Source organism: Caretta caretta, chromosome 26, assembly GCF_965140235.1.
Source record: "Caretta caretta isolate rCarCar2 chromosome 26, rCarCar1.hap1, whole genome shotgun sequence".
Taxonomy (NCBI): Eukaryota; Metazoa; Chordata; order Testudines; family Cheloniidae; genus Caretta; species Caretta caretta.
Window position 1 is genome coordinate 13,557,919 of NC_134231.1, and position 18,232 is coordinate 13,576,150.

An 18,232-nucleotide genomic window follows, 5' to 3' on the forward strand; every position below is an offset into this window, starting at 1 on the left:
ACCTGGCTCCACGCACATCTCTCCTTCCCCGTGGCTACATCCCTCTGTCTCGCCCTCCCCATCCACGCCTCTCTCCACCCCCATCTGTCTCTCCATCCCCACGGCTCTCTCCGTCCCTCCCCATCCACACCTCCCCTGCCCCAGGCACCCAGGTCTCTCCATCCTCCCCCTCTCCCTGGCTCCGGACTCTGCAGTGCGGGCTGGCTGGAGACGGGGGGCGGGTTTGGGAGGGTTAAGGGGCTGGCTCGGCGCTGGGCGGGGGCTGAGCGCTGGCCCGGAGTCCCGGCGCCGAGTCCCGCGGGCGGCGGGGCTGGAGGCGGCTCGGAGCGGCGATCCCCGGGCAGGCTCCCGCGAGCGAGCCATGCAGGTAGCAGGGCCCGCCCGGCACCGGGCATGGCCCGGCCGGGGAAGGGGGGACGCGCGGGCACCCTGGACACTTGCTCGTCGGGGGCGTCCGGGCAGGGGAAGTTGGGTGGGGGGCCGGGGGAGAGGCTGGGTGCAGGGGAGGGGTCCGGGCTTGTGTGTGTGTGTTGGGGGGATCCCCTGCCCCATGCCCACTGGCGGTGCCCAGGGCGGGGGTCTGCAGAGAGACCCCGGGAAGAGCGCGCCCCTAGAGGCTGCCTTGAGAGCGCCCGGGGGGACAGGGCCACCCCCTCCCTCGCTGTGGGGGAAAGCACTGAAACCCTGCCATGGGGCTGGATCCTAGAGGGTCAGGAGGGGACAGGAGTCCGGGCGGGACGCCCAGGACACTGACCAGGGACAGGATCCCCGGGAGTCTCCGACTCCCAGCCTGTCCCATTGCCTCAGCCCCCTCTCCTACCTCCATCCCACTGCCCACCCCAGCCCCTTCCCTTTTCCCCTCCTGACCCATTGGGCTTTGACCCTCCCACCTTATCCCCCGCCCTGCTCCCTTGTTCCATTCTCCCCCTTCACCCTCCCACCAGCACCGATCACTTGCTCCTCTTTCCCTCACCCGTGCTCTGAGGTCCCCCTTTCCACCCGCTCCTCCCCTTTACTCTGACCCCCTCCTGTTCTCCTTCCACCCCATGGAGTTGCCCAGGCTCCCTGCAAATCTCAGATTCCCCTCCCTCCATCCCTCTGCTCTCTCTACAATTCCTATTCCCTTTCTTCCCCGTCCTTACACACACCCCACATTCCCTCTAGCTGATGGTGGGGCAGCCCTGGGTCCCGATCCCTCTAATTACCTCCCAGAACAGGTGCAGCCTGGATATTTCCCCATCAGCACCTCTTAACTCTGGAGAGAGCCCTGTAGGGAGCAGAGAGGAGATGGGTCTCCAGGGCCTGGTCATCCCTTGGCTGCTGAGACTTTCCAGTGGGTAGGGGGAACCAATCGGTACCTGTAGGGTGACCAGATGTCCCGGTTTTATAGGGACAGTCCTGTTTTTGGGGACTTTTTCTTATATGGGCACTGATTACCCCACACCCCCGTCCCGTTTTTTCACAGTTGCTATCTGGTCACCCTAAGTACCCAAGTTGTGGTTTTTGTGCTGTATATACCCTCCCCCAAGGAACTGGGCTCATAGCCCCCCCCCCTCAAGCTGATTGAAAAATTTTCATCAAAACATTGGGGGGAGGGCCCACAAAATGGCTTTTCACCCCAAATCATGTTTCACCCCTTCCACCTTATTTTTATGTAGGTCACCGAGCAGCCATTGAATGCCCATCAGTCACTGCTGACCTGGGCTGGGTATGAACTGGTGACCTAACAAGATCGGACGATACTGGGCAATGGATTGTTAGCCACTGAGCCCTTCTCCCGGGGAGATGCCCAACTTAACTGCTTGTGGTCTTGCTCATGCTTTGCTATGGTGCTGAAAGCTACTAGGTCCCATCGGCACTAGCCGGTCATACTAGCTGATAGATACTGGCGTAGTAGAGGATGTTTTGCAGACAACCGGTGTCATTTTCCTAGGTGTCCTAGCTCCTTCCAGTGTGGTCCCCTGTGCCCTATGCTTTGCTGATGAGCCTGCAAGAAAGAGGAGATATATATATTTAAAGCATTAATATTAAGATGCTGAGCAGCCCCCTGGAAAATAGGAATGTTTGGGGGCATGGATCGCTATCCTGGGGTGTGTGTCACTTTAAGGCCTACAGGTCACCTGACCCTCATGTTGCACTATTAAAAGACAGCATCTAGGCACTTTTCCAGCTTAGCTGGAGGGTCCTGGTTCTGTTTGTGCCACCTGGAGCCTCGCAGCTGGCTGAGACGTTGGTCTCTTACTTGCAGATGGGCTTGTTCCCCCGCGGGGAGGGAAGCGGCTCCTGAGCTGGGAGCTTTGCCAGTGGAGTTAAAGCTCTCTGCAGCCCGGTACTGGGTGGTTTGCAAGTGATCAGCCTTTCTCAACCCCCCTATATTTGCCAAGTGCTGCTGTAACCACCCCAGCCCCATTTCTAGACAGAGGGCAGCCCCCTGGGGTGGTTGTTGGGTTTGACAGGGGGTTGGACTAGATGACCTTCTGGGGTCCCTTCCAACCCTTATATTCTATGATTCTATGATTCTATGAATGGGTGCTCCTCTTATTTACCACCCTCCTGGTACTGATCTTCATGCTCCCCCTCCTGCTTGCCCCCCCTCTGCGCTGGGTTACCCCCTCTTCCACTTGCCCTGCCAAGTTCTTATATCACCCTCCCCTCCCAGTATCTGACTCTACCTTACCTTTCACTTTCTAGTCAATTTCTCTCCTTTAAATCCTATTCCCCCTCACACGCCCTTTATCCCACCCTGTCCTTTTTCTCCTTTACTCTGACATCCCTTGACTTGTTCGCCTCCTGCCTCAGATCCTGCAGCCCAGTCTGTCTTAGCTCAGCAACCCCCCGTTCCTGCAGAACCCTTTGTCCCTTCTCCCCCCCACTTTCTACTCTTGCTCCATTTCACGCTGCTTAGTGATAATTACTGAGGGGGGAATTAACCTGGTTCCTGGTGACTTAAAGTGCAGGCTCCACCCTGTAAAAACCGTGCTACAAAAATAGCACGTTGGAACTCCCGCGGCCTCTGCCCCTGTGTGTATCCATCAGATCTGCTGGCTCATGTGATTTAGGGGATGATTACACTCTGGCTGAGGTGTAATCCCCAGCACGGGTAGATATTTACATGCTCACTGTGCCCCAGTAGTGCCTAAAAATAGCCGTGTGCCTGAGGCAAAACTTGGTAGAATTGTTAACTACGCTCCCAAATGAAGAGCCACACTGAGCTGTCCCACCCCAACGCAGGACAGTAACTGAGGGCAGATCTTTACTACCAGAGACCTTTTGCAAAGGTCTTGACTTCCTGATCCCAGGTTGATCTAACAGGGCTAGCAAAAGAGGACTGAGGAGGAGGGGTGTGGACCTGGAATAGGGTTTGAAGCATGGGTTCAAGCGCCCTAAAATCCCTCAGGCTGATTTTGTGGGACTTCTTCCTGGTGTGGACTGCTTCCAAGCTAGCTGTGGAAAACAGGCCCATTTCAGATCTGACCCAGCACTGGAGGATCTGAATATCCCAAATCTAGTGGCGGGGGATGGTGGATTTAGGATTCCAGTTCAGATGAATGGTAACCTTTATAACAACCCACACTTGGAGGCCGATGGTGCAATTGCACTGCAAAACCCTGGTGCTCAGAGCTCTGCAGTCTAGTTCTAGAAAGGAGCTCTGAGTGGTTCTCGAGAATAAATCCCAGACAGTGAGTGGGGTTGCATACCTGCAGCTGAAGGCAGAATGCTGCACCCAGGTGCTAATGCAAAGCCCCTGTGTGCCATTTCCAACCTCCGTGCTTGCTTTTGATGTCCCAGCTGGGCTCCTCCAGATCGCTTTTAATTTTAGCTCCTGTAATTGCTTTGTAAATTGAGTAAACAGCTCCCATTTCCACCTCCCCTTGCCCCATTGCCTCTCCTGCCCTGATAATAAGCTGGATAGCTGCACGCTGCTGGAGATTTTATGAGCTGTTTAGACATGAAGCAAGCCGGGGCAGCCTGGTACGGTAGGTAGGCAGTGCCACGTCAGCAGGGTGCCTGTCCCAATGAGCAACAGTCCGTGGGCACAAGCTGATGCAGCAGGATGCAAAACTGGAGTGATGGGGGAGTGTTGGGGGCAGAATGCAGGATGGGACGGGTGGTTTCAGGGGTGGCTTGAGATGTTGTTGTGGAGGTGGAAGAAAGCCAGGAGTGATGGCCAGGTGGAGGGGACGGGCTGGGTAGATGATCTAAGTCAGGGAATTGCAGATGGGGGTTGTTGCAGAGAGGCCTTGCAAGTTCAGAGAAGCTTGGACAGCCTGTGGAAGAAGGGAAACCAGAGCCCTTCGTCCTGGGCAGCGAGAGGCCATAGGCAGCATTATGGTGGCAGTGATAGAAGTGAGTTCAGGCCCAGTGCAGCCCGTACGAATCCTCCCTCTACCCAGCCGCACATCCCTGTCCCTTCCTTGGGAAGCAGTGCATGCTAATTGCTCTCTGCAGGCTCTGGGGGGCTGAAATCTCGCAAAGCCTTCCCCAGCCAACAGGATTCACTGAAGCCAGACAAAGAGATACAGAACCTCTTCTCCCTAACCTCTGTTTGCCAGAAGCTGGGAATGGGCGACAGGGGATGGATCACTTGATGGTTCCCTGGTCTGTTCATTGCCTCTGGGGCACCCGCCATTGGCCACTGTCGGAAGGCAGGATACTGGGCTAGATGGACCTTTGGTCTGACCCAGGATGGCCGTTCTTATGATCTGTTCTCCCCCTTCCCTTAGCAACGAGCCTGGGGTCTTGCCCCCGGGCCTCACTGCTGCCCTTTCTGTTGTCTGTGCCATGAAACTCTGGATGTTCTGAGGTTCCAAACCAAATTGCTACCTCAAGGGAAGGAGACGGGCTGCGGGCAAGGCTCCATGAGCATTCGAGGGGAGTGTCGAGAGCTTGGAGCAGCACCCCCTGGTATACACGAGAGCCAGTGATGTAGTTCATGGTGTTACAAAGCCAACCCTACCGAGTACTGGATAAAAAGTTGAGTGTTGAATGCCTCCAGAAACCGTGAGTTCAGGACCACCCTTGGCAGCTTTTTCCATTGACTAGCTAGGGTCTCCTTTGTATCTAACAGGTGAAAGCATGGTGAATTGTATTCCCAGTTGCTAGCCTCCATTAGGTCCAGCCCCAAATCCCCTGTGTATTTCTTTCTCCCTCACTGGTGTTTGCAATTGCTCCCCATTTAGCATTTCCCATGGGGTCTGAGAAGCAGGACCAGTCCTGGGAAAGGAAGAAAGCGGAAAGGACACAGGCTCAAGGCAGCTCAGATGATAAACTGGGGAGGGGAAGTCAGCTGTCTGTCTGGGAGCCAGTGTTGCCTAGCAAACACAGCATGGGCTAGGAGACAGGACTCCTGGGTTCAGTTCCTTGCTTCAGAAGAGAGTTTCTGCATGGTTAGGATAGGAGAGCAGGGAGCGAGGACTCCCGGGTTCTTGTCACAACTCTGCCACTGATCTGCAGGGTGAGTTTTGTCACTGAAGTTCTGTGCCTTGGTTTCCCCATCTGTATAATGAGGAGAATACCCAGCTTGCAGGAGAGCTGGAAGTTATTAACTAGTTAATTTCACCAAAGCCCTGGGAGATTCTGTGCCAAGAGGGCTTAGGAGAAGGGCAAAGGATTGGTGAGTTTTGTGTAACATTTAACCTATGTTTCCCCTGCTGCAGCTCTGAGCCGATCCCTACTTGTTCTGTCCTCAGCCACTAATGAGAATAATTGGTCCCTGTCATCTTTAGAACATCCCTTGCATTTCTAGTTGTCCCCATAGCCGCTCCTTCTGCAGCGTGGCCTTGCCCAGCTCCTCCAAATCTCTCTTCCTTTGCGCTCTGCTCTGGAATGACTCCAGTTCGTCATGCGGTTCGTCATGGATGCATCAAGTCACATTAAACAGCTGTCAGCTTCCACTCCAGAGGTGGCTGCATTTAAGTGGTGAGCAAAGTGAATCCTGGATTGCTTGAGCCAAACTCTAAAGCCAATGGCGTTACACCAGAAAGGAGTCTTGCTTCTTGATGAAGTACTTTGGGATCTATCTGTTCAAACAGGACCTTAGAAATGTACTTGGATGCCAGGGCATGGGTGTAACAAATGCCTGCATCAGAGAGCCTCTGTGCTTGAGAGGGGCAGACTCGTGACACCCAGCAGAAGTTTAGGAAGTGTGCGTTTGTGCTGGAGGCTCTTGGGATGTGTCTCCAATGAGCCGTGTCTCCTTTTGTCTAGTTCTGACCTGGGCGGTATCTGGCTGGGCCAAGGTTCCCAGGAACAGGTGCACCTGTCAGGTGGAATTAGCCCATGCTGATAAATAATGAACAAGCTGGGAAAGCTGACAACAAAAGGGGAAGCGCTGTGCATTATTGATGGGCAGCGATGAGGGGCTCGTCACATGGAAGGACAGATGCTGCACTGCGGGTGTCAAGCATGGCACAGAGCAGGCCATATGGGTCATGCCTCCCCCTGCCCAGATTCCCTGTCACTTCTCAACCCTGGTGGAGCAGGAAGATGCTTAAAGCAAGACAAGGGGTGGGAAGGGACCCTGCAGGTTTGGGAACAGGACCCTCAGCAGCCTTGCAGCCACCCCTCTTGTTTGTTTCTTTGCCAGAAGCTGGGAATAGGCCACAGGGGATGGATCACTTGATGGTTCCCTCTGGGGCCCCTGGCCCTGGCCACTGTCGGCAGACAGGACACTGGGCTAGAAGGACCTTTGGTCTGACCCAGTCTGGCCGCTCCTATGTTCTCTTCTGGAGGTGAAGCCATGAAAGTCAGTTTCCTCCTGTGTCATCTCTCCCACCCCCTACCCCTCAGCAGACAATCGATGGCCCAATGTTGGGGCTCTGTAAAATCATCAGTCAGGCTAAGCAGAGGGTCCCACGAGCAGCCTGCGATGGGCTCAGTAGATGGAGGAGCCTTCGGTCAGACTGGATCCAGGCTGGTTCCTCTCAAGTCCGCCCAGACTGCTGCCAAACCTCCTCTCTTCTAGCCCAACAGCTGCTCTGACTCTGGTGTCCTTTCATGTTGTGTTCCCTGCCCGATCCCTCCAGCCCTTACTTGGTTGATGGGCGCTCTCCTGCAGGAAAGACTTTAGCTTTTGCTTCTGCTCCGTGTGTGCACAAATCCACCTCCCCCCAAAACTTGCCAGCCATAGAATCTCACCCCCTGGCTCACCTGCACGGGTGGTGGAGGGGCGGGGGGAGACGACCATCTGGCAGGAGTGACGATTCTCCAGCTGCAACACATCAATATCTCACCGGCTCTCAGAAACCAGAGCTGCTCTTCCCCCTCCCCCTCCCACCCCCTTGGTGCGCGTCTCTGGTTTTCTCCACTGCCAATGGTGTATTGGGTGTGATGTGTGAAGCCTGGTCCACCTAGAAAATAGCTTGATATGTAGAAAGGAAGTGCTGGGGAGATGGTTACGGACCAAGATAAGTGACTTCCGCCTGGATCCCGACTCTGCCCCAGCGTGGGCTCACTGGACTTGACTCAGTAGCACAGTCATGAAGAAGAAACTTACCTAGGGGTCCTGAGTCCCAATTCCCCTCTTCTGAATTCTATTCGACGCCCTGTGCTGGGACATGTCTTAGCCCTTATCCCAGACTCTCAGATTCTCCTGTTGGCATCGCTACATCGGCTCTCTTCTCAGAGCCTGGGATGCCCCGATATCTTTTTGGCAGGAGCCTCTGGGGGCAAATCCCAGGAAACCTGTTAGCTTCCCCCCGCTCTGCCTTTCTAGCAGACGACCCTGCAGCCATCCGAGGGACACGCTGGTGAATTCGTTGTGAGCCACCAGGCTAAGCGAGCCTGACTTTGCTTAGCTGGAAAAATCCGTAATTTAAAAATTAAAACTGGCTTGTCAAATTTGTAGTTATAACGTGCTTTAAAAACCGTGACTCCCCGGCCATCTGTCTGCTGGGCTTAGCTGGCTCCGAACTTCTCAAATCACTTTGGTAACACAGAGCCCCTTTGGTCTGTTGAATCCTGCATTGCATGTCCCTGGAGCGAGCATGCCCTGATCCAGGACACACGTTCTGTGTGGCGCGGCAGTTTGTCTGCGAGCGGGGTGACTCGAGCTGAAGAGAGACGCGTCGTGGGAGCTGGCTGAATCTCCCCCACTTTGTTGGCTTGGCTTTCTTAACTTTACCTGTGTCCATTGGGACGGGTTCTGTGCCAGCGGTGAGCCAGGCTGGTAGGAATGACAGATGGGATAGGTGGCAGCTGCTTCCCTACCAGCTGGGCATCTCCCCTGGCATCTTGGGCCAATCACACTGAACTACTCAGGCTAGGAAAAGCTGAAGGAGGAGGCAGGTCCAGATGTTGTTCCAGATGGAGCTTAGAGAGGCTGCTGTCTCCACACAGGCTCCCTGTGATCACAGGATCTTTGCACCATCGTGATGCCCACAGAAGTCAAAGGCGTTTTGCTGGAGTGCTGGGTTACACCCAGAGGGAGGGGACGAGGCTGGGGGAAGGGAAGGAGTGAGCAGGGTTGCTTTAAAGCCCTATTCACATGGAAGCGCAGGGTGTGGATGGAAGCCACCCAGGCTCCAGATTGCCCTGAGGACAGGTGGCTGCAATCCAAACTCTGCCCTTTCCTGAGAGTGTCGTACCCACGCATGTGGCTGGTATGCCCGGCACGGTGGCCTGGCAGCAGAACCACTTGCAAAGGGCTCACACGGCCTAAGGTGAGACCATGCAAGGTCCTAGGGCTTGATCGGCTAAAGCCAGCCCCTGGCTCTATGTGTCTGGCATGAAGCCACAAATAACTGAATGGCCTGACTAAACAGACAGTCCTCATTACTGTCAGAGTGAATTGCAGACAGCAGTGGGAAATCAATATTTCCAGAGACAGGGAGTGAAATCTAGTGGCTCAGAGCAAGGAATTGGGAGCTCCCAGCTCTTCTACTGACGTCCTGGGATGTCTTAGGCAAGTGACTTAAAAGCTTTTGGCCTGCCTCCGTTTTGGCTACATGGCTGGACACCTGAAGTGTAGCAAGCTGGGTCCCCAGAGCAGTGGATTCTTTGGAAAATATCAGCCTCGAGCTCTGTGCCTTAGTTTTCCTCTCAGTAAAACAGGTATAACGGTATCTGTCTACCTTCCTTGGCACAGGGACGTTGGCTGGCTAATCAATGCTTGCCAAGGGCTCTGAGCTCCTTGGATGGCAGGCGCAAATGATATGCCGTTATCACTTCCAGGCAGCCCCCCCATACCGAAACATTGTCACATCGCCTTGCGTGCAATGAAAAGAGAGGCTGGCTCTGATGGACAGACGGATTGAGGTCGGTTCTCTTTTCAGTGGGAGATGGAATAAAACCATCAATTATTCAGCAGACACGCAGCTCTGTTATCTTTACAGATGCGCTCCTCGGAATTTAGAAACCGCAATCTGGGCACCGGTGATGCCAGCCTGAACTCCTTACATGTGTTTCTAAGTGCCCATCGTTGTGGTATTTGGGCACTGGGCAAAGGACAGCACCTCCCATCGGAAGAGTTCAGTGTTCGTAAAACACTTCGGATGTCCCGACCTGCCAGTGAAGTAGGGTTGTAACTGTCATCCTGGCGTCACAGAGGGGAAAATGAGGCACAAAGGCTAAGAAACAGGCTCAAGGCTACCCTGAGTCTGTGTCAGCGTCAGGATCGGACCTTGGTGCACCTGGTTGCCAGTCTAGCACTCCTACAACTCCATGCCACCCCTTCCTCAGGAAAGAGGAAGAGGCTGGGCCTTAGGAAACCACCATCGTCTCATCCCTGTGGCAGCATCTCTTCAGAACTGCCCCTGCAGGCAGGCTAAAGTGGGGTGGAAGGGTGTGTGTGTGTGTTGGGATGAGAACGGGGGCTGTGCAGGGTGACAGCTATGGGGACTGGGAATGCACCCGTAATGGTCCTGGTCGGAGGCAGAATGCTCTGGGGGAATTTCTGTGCAGAGCATGGCACGGGGCAGGGATGGGCTGGAGATCAGGGATGGGGATGGCCAGAGGTTTTCTGGTTTCCTGGGCGTCTGCCGAAACCTGTCGCTGGGGCCGCGAGAGCCGCCTCCTCTGCAGTGCCTGCCCTGCTCCCCGTTCATCTCACATCTGATCTCAGTCTGCTGCCGCTCTCCGACTCCAATGCGGGGCAGCTCCCCCCGCCAACTCCCAAAGCTCCTGCTCCACAGGCAGAATGTTTCTGCCCCTGTGTGGCCCACGCTGCGCCCAGTCACTGCAGGAGCTGGTTCCCAAACTGGCCGCATCCAGCCCTCTGCTATCCTGCTAAAGCCAGCGGGGGTGTAATGGAGGGCAGAATTGGAGGCCTGCTCGTGCCAGCTTCCCGGCTTGCTCGCACAAGTCTCTGCACCGCCCCTTGCGGCTCCCGGTGCAAGAGCTATCTCCTTTGCATCTCCTGCCTGGAGCCGCTCTGCTGCAAGTTGTGCCCCTGCTTTGGGGTCCGCTGTGAGGCTTCGGGGTGCAGAATGGCTGGGGTGCATGTCCACCCCCGCCATGTCCCTGCCTGCTCATGCTGCACCTCTGCCCGGCGCGCCCCCCACTCGAATGCCTCCTGTGCTTAGAGGTGGTGCAGGGACATGGGCATGTTTGCAGACCGGCCTCGTACCTGCTTTGTGGCCCCTTTGCTCCAGTCGAGCTGGCATGGAGGGGCCACAGTAGGGTGACCAGACAGCAAGTGTGAAAAATAGGGACGGGATGGGGGGTAATAGGAGCCTTTCTAAGAAAAAGAACCAAAAATTGGGACTGGCCCTATCAAATCAAGACATCTGGTCACCCTAGTCCATAGGCTGATGTTGCATTAGCCCCACAGCGCCCTCTCCCTCTGCTCTTGTGTTGATTAACTCGGGGGGGGGGGGGGGTTGTCACATCCTCTTGGCATGAGAGAGGATGCCTGACATGAAGATGCAGTGTGTGTGTGTGAACAGCAGTTATTACAGATGGGGTCCGAACCCCAGGGTCAAATGTGTCCCCCTGACTTTGGGGGCAATCAGAGCTCTGGGGCTTGGACCCAGTTCTGCTGGTAGCTGTCATGCATTGATATCTCCTAGCTCGCCATGCCCACCTGCGTGGGGCACTGTAAGGGGTAATTGCAGGTGGTGAGTAGGAACCTGGCTGCCTATGTGACTTCCCCACCTCTGGGCGCTGACCTGGGCTGTGTTCCGCTGCAGGACGAGACCAAGGAGACTGACGGGAGCCTGCTGGGCGACTCAGGTCACACTCCCCCAGGGAAGAAGGGGCATGTGAAATGGCAGAAGCCGCAGCTCACGCGCAAGGCGCTGCTGAAATGCTGTCTGGTGAAGCGGATCCTCTCCCGCGCAGCGCCCGAGGGATCAGGTAACGAGCACGGAGATGGGGCTGGGAACTGGGGCTGGGGCCTGGGTTGTCTCCGTTTGGTGTCAGGTTCTGGATAAGGGACTGGGAATCTCTCCCCTCCAGACCAGCGACATCGAGAACTTCCCAAGCCTGTAAAGTTCCACCTGGGACCACCAGGCGAGGGAGGGTGGGGAATGGGAATCCATCTGCCCCCACATCAGTGCCAACGCTGCCAATCCCCCATATGCTGGCAGAGCGCCTTCCCTTTTGTGCCCGGCCCTGCCCAGTGGCCCCATCAGACCAGTCTCCCTGGAGCAGCCTTGCCGAGACACTCCTGCCCTGGAGGTGGGAATTGGGGCGGGGAGGGTCAGTCTCTTATCCGCCTCCTGTCCAGGCCGGTCATAATCCTGCATAATCCCCGGCTCCTTCCTAGAACATCGCTCTGAGGATTAATGCCGGGAGCAGCTGTTGAGATCCAGAACAGTCTGGGCTTCAAATCCCCTAGGTGGATCTGTGCAGCATCCCACTGTCCCCCCGCCGTGGCCCCTTCCCTCCATCCCGCCCCAGCAGTCCCATCTGATTGGCTGCAAGGGAGCAGCATTATAAAGCCATATGAACATAACAGACCTGGAAGGCCCCTCCCTCGCCCAGCTTATTTTTACGCCATCCCACACTTTCAGCCTGGGTCACCATGGCTGTTTCCCAGGTTCCTGTATGGAATGTGCTGCTGGGGTTTCTTTCAGTGGCTTGTGCCCAGGGTATATTGTGCCCTTTGTGGAAATGGTGGGCCCCTGAAAGAAGGTCCCCGTGCCGCTTCTGGAGGAACCCCCTCCTCCTCCAATTTGGCCTTGGTAGCACGGGTCACCCAGCCCAGCCCTGTTGCCTCCTATCCATGGCATGTGTGAATGCAGGGTCAGCGATGCAGCGTGGTATCCACGAGCTGCCCAGTGGGATCAGAAGGTGACTTGTCTCCAGCTTTTAATTTAGTTGGGAATTGGTCCTGCTTTGAGCAGGGGCTTGGACTAGATGACCTCCTGAGGTCTCTTCCAACCCTGATATTCTAGGATTCTATGATTCATCCCTGCCGACGGAAGCAGCTTCAGGCTGGCCCATGAGCAAAATCTCCCTCCCACCCTCCAGAAGCACAGGGCCCCAAGCAGTTGCTTGTACTTGGAGGCTTCCCTGCAGGTCCCTTCTGGTTGTACTCTGGCCTGTGCATTTGCTCAGGGGATGATGCGTGTCTGCTCTAACCCTGCATCATTACTTGGTTCCATGGGGGCTTTGGTCATGCCAGGCGTATGTCTGGAGCGGCAGAAGTAGGCTCATGAGTGTGTGTGGGGGCAACTCCCTCTGGTCAATGATGGATCTGTAGCTATTCCAGGGTTAATGTTGCAGCCGAATCTCCCGACTGAGGAAGAGTCAGGATCTGGAATTCATTTCGAGTGTAAAAGAAATCTGCTCTGAAGGGGCTGGGAATGGGTGTGATCACCCCGGAGTCTGAATTGTTGGGTGGATGGGATCCAGTCAATCTGTCTCCCATGCCCTGGAAACCACTGCGATCACCCACCTGCACCTGAGAACTTGCTTCCTGACTCAAGCCGAGCAAGGCTTTCTCTTCTCCTGAGAGGAAGGAAAACAGCTCTGCATATGGAGCTGGATGGAGCTCTGTTTCCCTCTGCAGGTAGCCTGGGTGCTCTGCAGCATGGAGAGATTCATTCCTGCTACGGCTCTGCAAGCTATGGCTGGATGCAAATGTGTGCAAGGAGCAAAATGTTCAGTGTGGGTGTTTGTGGCTCACTCCCAGCTGGGGTGGGGAGAGAAGTTTGTTGGTTTGCCAAGGGCGGAAGAACCCCTACGGTTCCCCTGTTCATGGCTTATGGTCCAAAAGAAATACTCGGCTTGTCCTAGCTTCATCCGTCTCCCAGATGTTACAGGGAGACACTGGAATGTCTTCCTCTGCTGGTGTGAGGTTGTGTTCAGATGCTGGGTGTTAGGTGTGCTATACATGGGCTGCTGGGCTAAACTCTAATCAGACAGGTAAACTCTAGCCAGATCCAAGCCTTTAGACCTCGGCCATCCCACTCCATAACCTAACACCACAGCTGCGTTCCTCAGGAACCATCTCATCACAAGGGGAAGTCCTGATCCTGTGTTAATAATGTCCCCTTTGCAGGGTCAATGTGCAGGGACTGAACCCTGGATCTAAAAGCATGAGCTGCTACTGCCGGAAGCAAAGGACCAGATCCTTTAGCTCACTGGTTCTCAGCCTGTGGTCTGCAGAGCCCTGGGGGCCCTCAGACTATGCCTAAGATTTCAAAGGGGTCAGCACCTCCATTTGAAATTTTTTAGGGGTCCACGAATGAAACTTCAAAACCCACTGCTTTAGCTCATGAGTAGCAAACTCCTCCATAGAGCAAGGTGGAAAATAGCTTTTCTGTCCCATGGGAATGTTTGAGGTTGAGGGCCGGTGCGGGACAAATTCCTGTCTGGATTCTGAATTCTTGAAAATTGTCCCATTAGGGACAGTTGGATTGAGTCAACTGAAGTGTTCTGGTTTTGATTTTGAGGTTTATCAACTTTTTTTTTTTTTACTAGAAATTAGCTAACATTTCAAAATGAAAAGACATTTGGAACCAAAAACCTAACTTTGTTGTTGTTGTTAACGTCAAAATGGGGCTTTCAACAACTTTGAAACTTTCCTTTTTTTCTTTTCTTCCCCAAAATGGGAAATTTGCCACGATGGCCCTTTTCCTACAGAATTTTGGTTTTGACACATGCATTTTCCAACAACAAAAAAAGTTGGTGGGAAAAAATTCCTTTCCCATTGTACTCCTAAACCTCCATGTCATGTAGACACTAACGGGGACAAAGAGCCAGGCTCATATCAACGTGGGTTACGGGGGCACTTTCCCAGCAGCTGGAACTCACTGCCACAAGAACTGCCCTGAACCTCTGACCCATGCAAAACTGGCCTCCCCAGCTTAGCTTCACCCCAAGAGAGGGTGAAAGGCAGGCAGAGACCCTCCCTGCAATCGGGAGTGTAAAACCCTGCTGCTGTAACTGGGACTGCTTGTCTGAGTGTGAATGAGGGCCCAAGATGCAGGATAACAGGGAATCAGGCTGCTTGTCACCAGCATCAGCAGAGAGGCCTAGAACTGAATGGGCCAGAAGGACTGAACTCTTCTTTCCTTAATCCTCCTGGTCAAGGCAGAGGCACACGGCACATTTCCCCTGCCCTGTTAGGGCAGTATCTGTTCTGTGGGAGGCAGTGGGATCTAGCAGACAAAGCACCAGACTGGGAGTCAGGAGACCTGCATTCAGTTCCCAGCTCTGCCCCTGACCTTAGGCACTGCTCCTCTGTGACTCAGTTTCCCCCTCCCAATGTCTGTCTGATCATGAGCTCTTTGGGGCCGGGAGTGACTTCAGGGCTATGAGCATGTACAGCATGCAGCACAATGTGGCCCTGATCTCGACTAGGAAGCGCCTGGTATACAAAGAATTGTCTGCAGGGGGTGCGAGCTGATAACTCACTAACTAAGCGGTGCCCAGTGGCTGGAGGTAGAAGTTAGACGAATTCAGAGTGGAAATAAAGCAGACCCTTCTAACAATGAGGGTAATTAACCACAGTAAACAGCTTACTAAGGGTTGTGGTGAATTCTCTGACTGGCCATTTTAAAGCCAAGAGTGAAAGTTTTTTTCAAAGTTCTGCTCTGGTTGAGACAGGAAAGAACTGGGGGATGTCCTATGGCCTGTGCTATCCAGAAGGTCAGATTAGAGCTCAGTTGTTCTTTCTGGCCTTGGAATCGGGGAATGCATCCCCTTCAAAGGGCAGGGGCTGAAATCTCTTCGCTGTAAAACCTCCTCTGATGGCTGGCTGCAGTTCATCCAAGTGAACCAGGCAGGAGTGAACCCTCTATCAGCTGCCACCATGGGATGCCAGGTGCGAGGATGTGTCCAGATAAGGCACTGGGGGAGTGGGCTGCAGTGAAGGAAGTGGCTGAGGAGAGGTTGGGTCAAGGCCTTACCTACGGCCTCTATGTGACAGCCACCCTTTTGGCCAACCTGGATTGAACCGACCAGGGACCTCCAGAGCTACAAGCTTGAGAATGAAGAGCACAGACTCCAAAGTGTGTGTGTGTGGGGAGGGGGGGGGGGCAGTCAGATCCTCTGCGGATTAGCACAGTGGGGGGCCTGTACCGAGCTCAGCACTGCTAGGAATTGATGTCTTAGCCTTGCCGCAGGTGCTGGGGGTCTGATTACACCGCGGGAAGCAGGAATTGTCCAGTGCTAAGCACAGTTATTAATACCTTGCCAGTGTTCTGGGAACCGTGCTTCTACACTGGGAATTGTCTTTGCCCCGTGAAGGTCAGGAGAGCAGACGGGGAGAGGGAGCCTGAGACCGGTGGGAGGGGGAAGGAGCTGATCCCCTCCCTTGAGCGGGGAGCCCCTCGGCCCTACTGGCTTCCAGTGGAAATGGGAATAGGGAAGGTGATGGGTGCCCTCAGTTCCCACTGAGCCACGCATGCCCTTCCTGGGAACCACTGCATCCTGGGGACTCGGTTCTGACCCATGTAGCCTGGGTGCCCAGTCCCAGATGCTCGCTTGGTGAGCATGCAGCCTTGTCTGGGCAGTGGGGGTGTCTTATTGCTCAGGGCAAACTTCCCCACTCAGCTAAGGGTCGGGCCAGGCCAGGGGGATGGGCACAGATGTGGAGATCAGGGGGGATTTAATGCAGGCAAAATATGGGCCAGGGGGAAGTGCCACCAGGGATGTGGACTGACCTCTCCCACCTCCTGGCCTAGCTTAAAAACAAGGTTGCCACATCCACCTGGAACACACGAACCACAGGTTCCTGCTAACACATCCTCCTCCAGTGCCCAGGAGGATTTAAAGAGCACAGGACTGGGAATCAGGACTCCTGGGTTCTATTCCCTGTCTTGCTGCTGACTTCCTGTACACTGTGAGCAAGTCCCTCCCCCACCTCCCTCTGCCTCACTTTCCCTGTCTGTAAAATGGGCATGATGCCCCCTTCTTAAAGAGCTTTGAGATACTCAGGAAGAAGTTGTGCCCCTCTGGCACTGATGGGTGTTGTCCAGGCCCCTCTGGCCAAATGCCTGCATTCCCCAATGCCTGTTGGGACAGGGCCTGGTAGGCCAGAAGGTTCTGCTGTGGTGGGGAATAAAACATCTAGACCAGGAGATCCCCATCCTGATTCAATGGGGACAAGGGATACTTAGTACACTGGAAGAGCAGGGATTTGCAATGCAGTGGCGGAGCGTGTTGGTAACCTTGCTTTGGGGAGAAGGTCAGAGCTGCACAGCTGTGACTCCTGCCTCTCGGCTGGCTGGCTGGATGTTTAAACAGGAAATAAGCCCTGATATCAGGGCAGTGACCGCAGCTCAAGGGGTAGGGAGCTGTGGCTTTGGACTAGAAGGTTATGAGTTCTATTTCCTCTAAGGAGTGGAGGCCATGGTTGTGGGGACAGCTGATGACCAGAGACTCATGAGCTCCTCTCCTGAAGCAAAATGAGAAGTCTGAAGCAAATTGTCCATCTGTTGGTGGGGCTCTGAGAGATGTCCCTGGCCTGGGGAGCGGCGGGGACTCTGGGGCATTTGAGACAAAGGGACAGATTGGCACAAAGAGAATTGCAAAGCATGCAGGGCGGCTAGGGTTAACATGGAAGGCAAGCTTTCTCCTCTGCTCCCAGGGGATGGCGGGTTGAGCGGGAGTTTTTGTGGTACGCAGCTCCTTGGCGGAAGGCAATCTGAAATTCAGGGACTCAATGCGGCTTTGGCCAGAAAAGGCTAAACCAGCACACGACAGTGCTGCCTTAAACTTACTAAAATCTAGGGAGTAGTAACTGTACCATGGTGGGAAGGGGGAGAGGAGAAAGTAGGTGATATTCTGAGGATGGGGAGCTTTGGGATTCCTGAATTCAGCAGGAAGAAGAATGACATTGTGCCCTCTGGCATTGCTGGGTGTTGCCAGAGGGGCCTGGAGAAGGGCCTGTATTCCCGAACACCCTGTGGAAGGTGGAGAAATACCTTGCGCTCAGCTAGAGAAAATACAACTTTGCAAGAGACTCCAGCACGGAGCGGGAGGAGAGACCTGCGGAGGAGGAGTCAGAGCAGGTGGAGTGGGAGAGAAGGTCAGTGCAGCTGAGAGCAGCAGAAACAAAGCACTTACCTTAAGGAAACCCAGACAACTTGGCCCAGCGAGCCAGGGCAGGGCGAACGGAAGGGGTGTGGGGCAGTGCTCAGGCCTGCTGGAGCGAGACAGGATGCCCCCGAAAGAGGCCAAAGAAGCAGACACCTCGGTGCGCTTCCTGGAAGCGCGCCTTGAGATCTGGGACTTCAGCTGCAAGAAACATCTGGGCAATTTGATCAGCCACTTCTTCCGCTTCATCTCCGGGGACCTGTCCCAAGGTAAAATGTGCAGCAGTGCACCCACAGCTGCGAGGCGTTTGGAGGGAGCAGTCAGTGTGGGCCAATGGTGTTTTGGTGGCTTGTAGAGCCCAAGCAGTGGGGGATGAGGGAGGTGAGTGTGGCTGGGAGCCAGGGAATCTGGAGTTCGAATTCTGCCTCTGACCTACTTGGGCCCGCTGCATCCCCTTGCTGTACCTCAGTTTCCCCATCTGTAAAATGGTGGCAAAAGGCTCCCTCCCATGGGGGTGGTCCGGGTTATTAATGTTTGCACAGTGTGTTGAATAGATAGAGCACTGGGTATGTGCTGGATGTCCCCTGGGGGGAGAGATGAAGGAACTGAGGGGCTGTGTTCAAAAGATGCATGGAGCTCCCTGCAGGGCTCGATGTGAGGGGCAGCCAGCAATGGAAGGAGTAAGGAAAGGGGGAACCATCCTGTGGGGAAAGGGATGGAGCTGGGGACGTAACTGGCATGGTGAGAAAGGGACAGGGGAGGAATGGGATTCTTGGTTTGGAGAACGGACAATTGTAAAGCTTAG

The 18,232-nt window shown here is 54.8% G+C and overlaps 1 protein-coding gene across 4 annotated transcripts in view; it reads left to right on the top strand.

Annotated features, from left to right (window-relative positions):
* KCNIP3 (potassium voltage-gated channel interacting protein 3) overlaps positions 1–18,232 on the top strand; it is an 81,171-nt gene that overhangs the window by 6,284 nt on the left and 56,655 nt on the right. For 2 of the 4 annotated variants that reach the window (XM_075123502.1, XM_048829622.2), the window contains exon 2: positions 11,127–11,292. In XM_075123502.1, the coding sequence (XP_074979603.1) occupies positions 11,127–11,292 (166 nt within the window). Of the gene's footprint in view, positions 1–255; positions 368–11,126; positions 11,293–17,402; positions 17,697–18,232 lie in introns of those variants that run through there. The other 2 variants (XM_048829619.2, XM_048829620.2) reach the window with 2 other exon arrangements.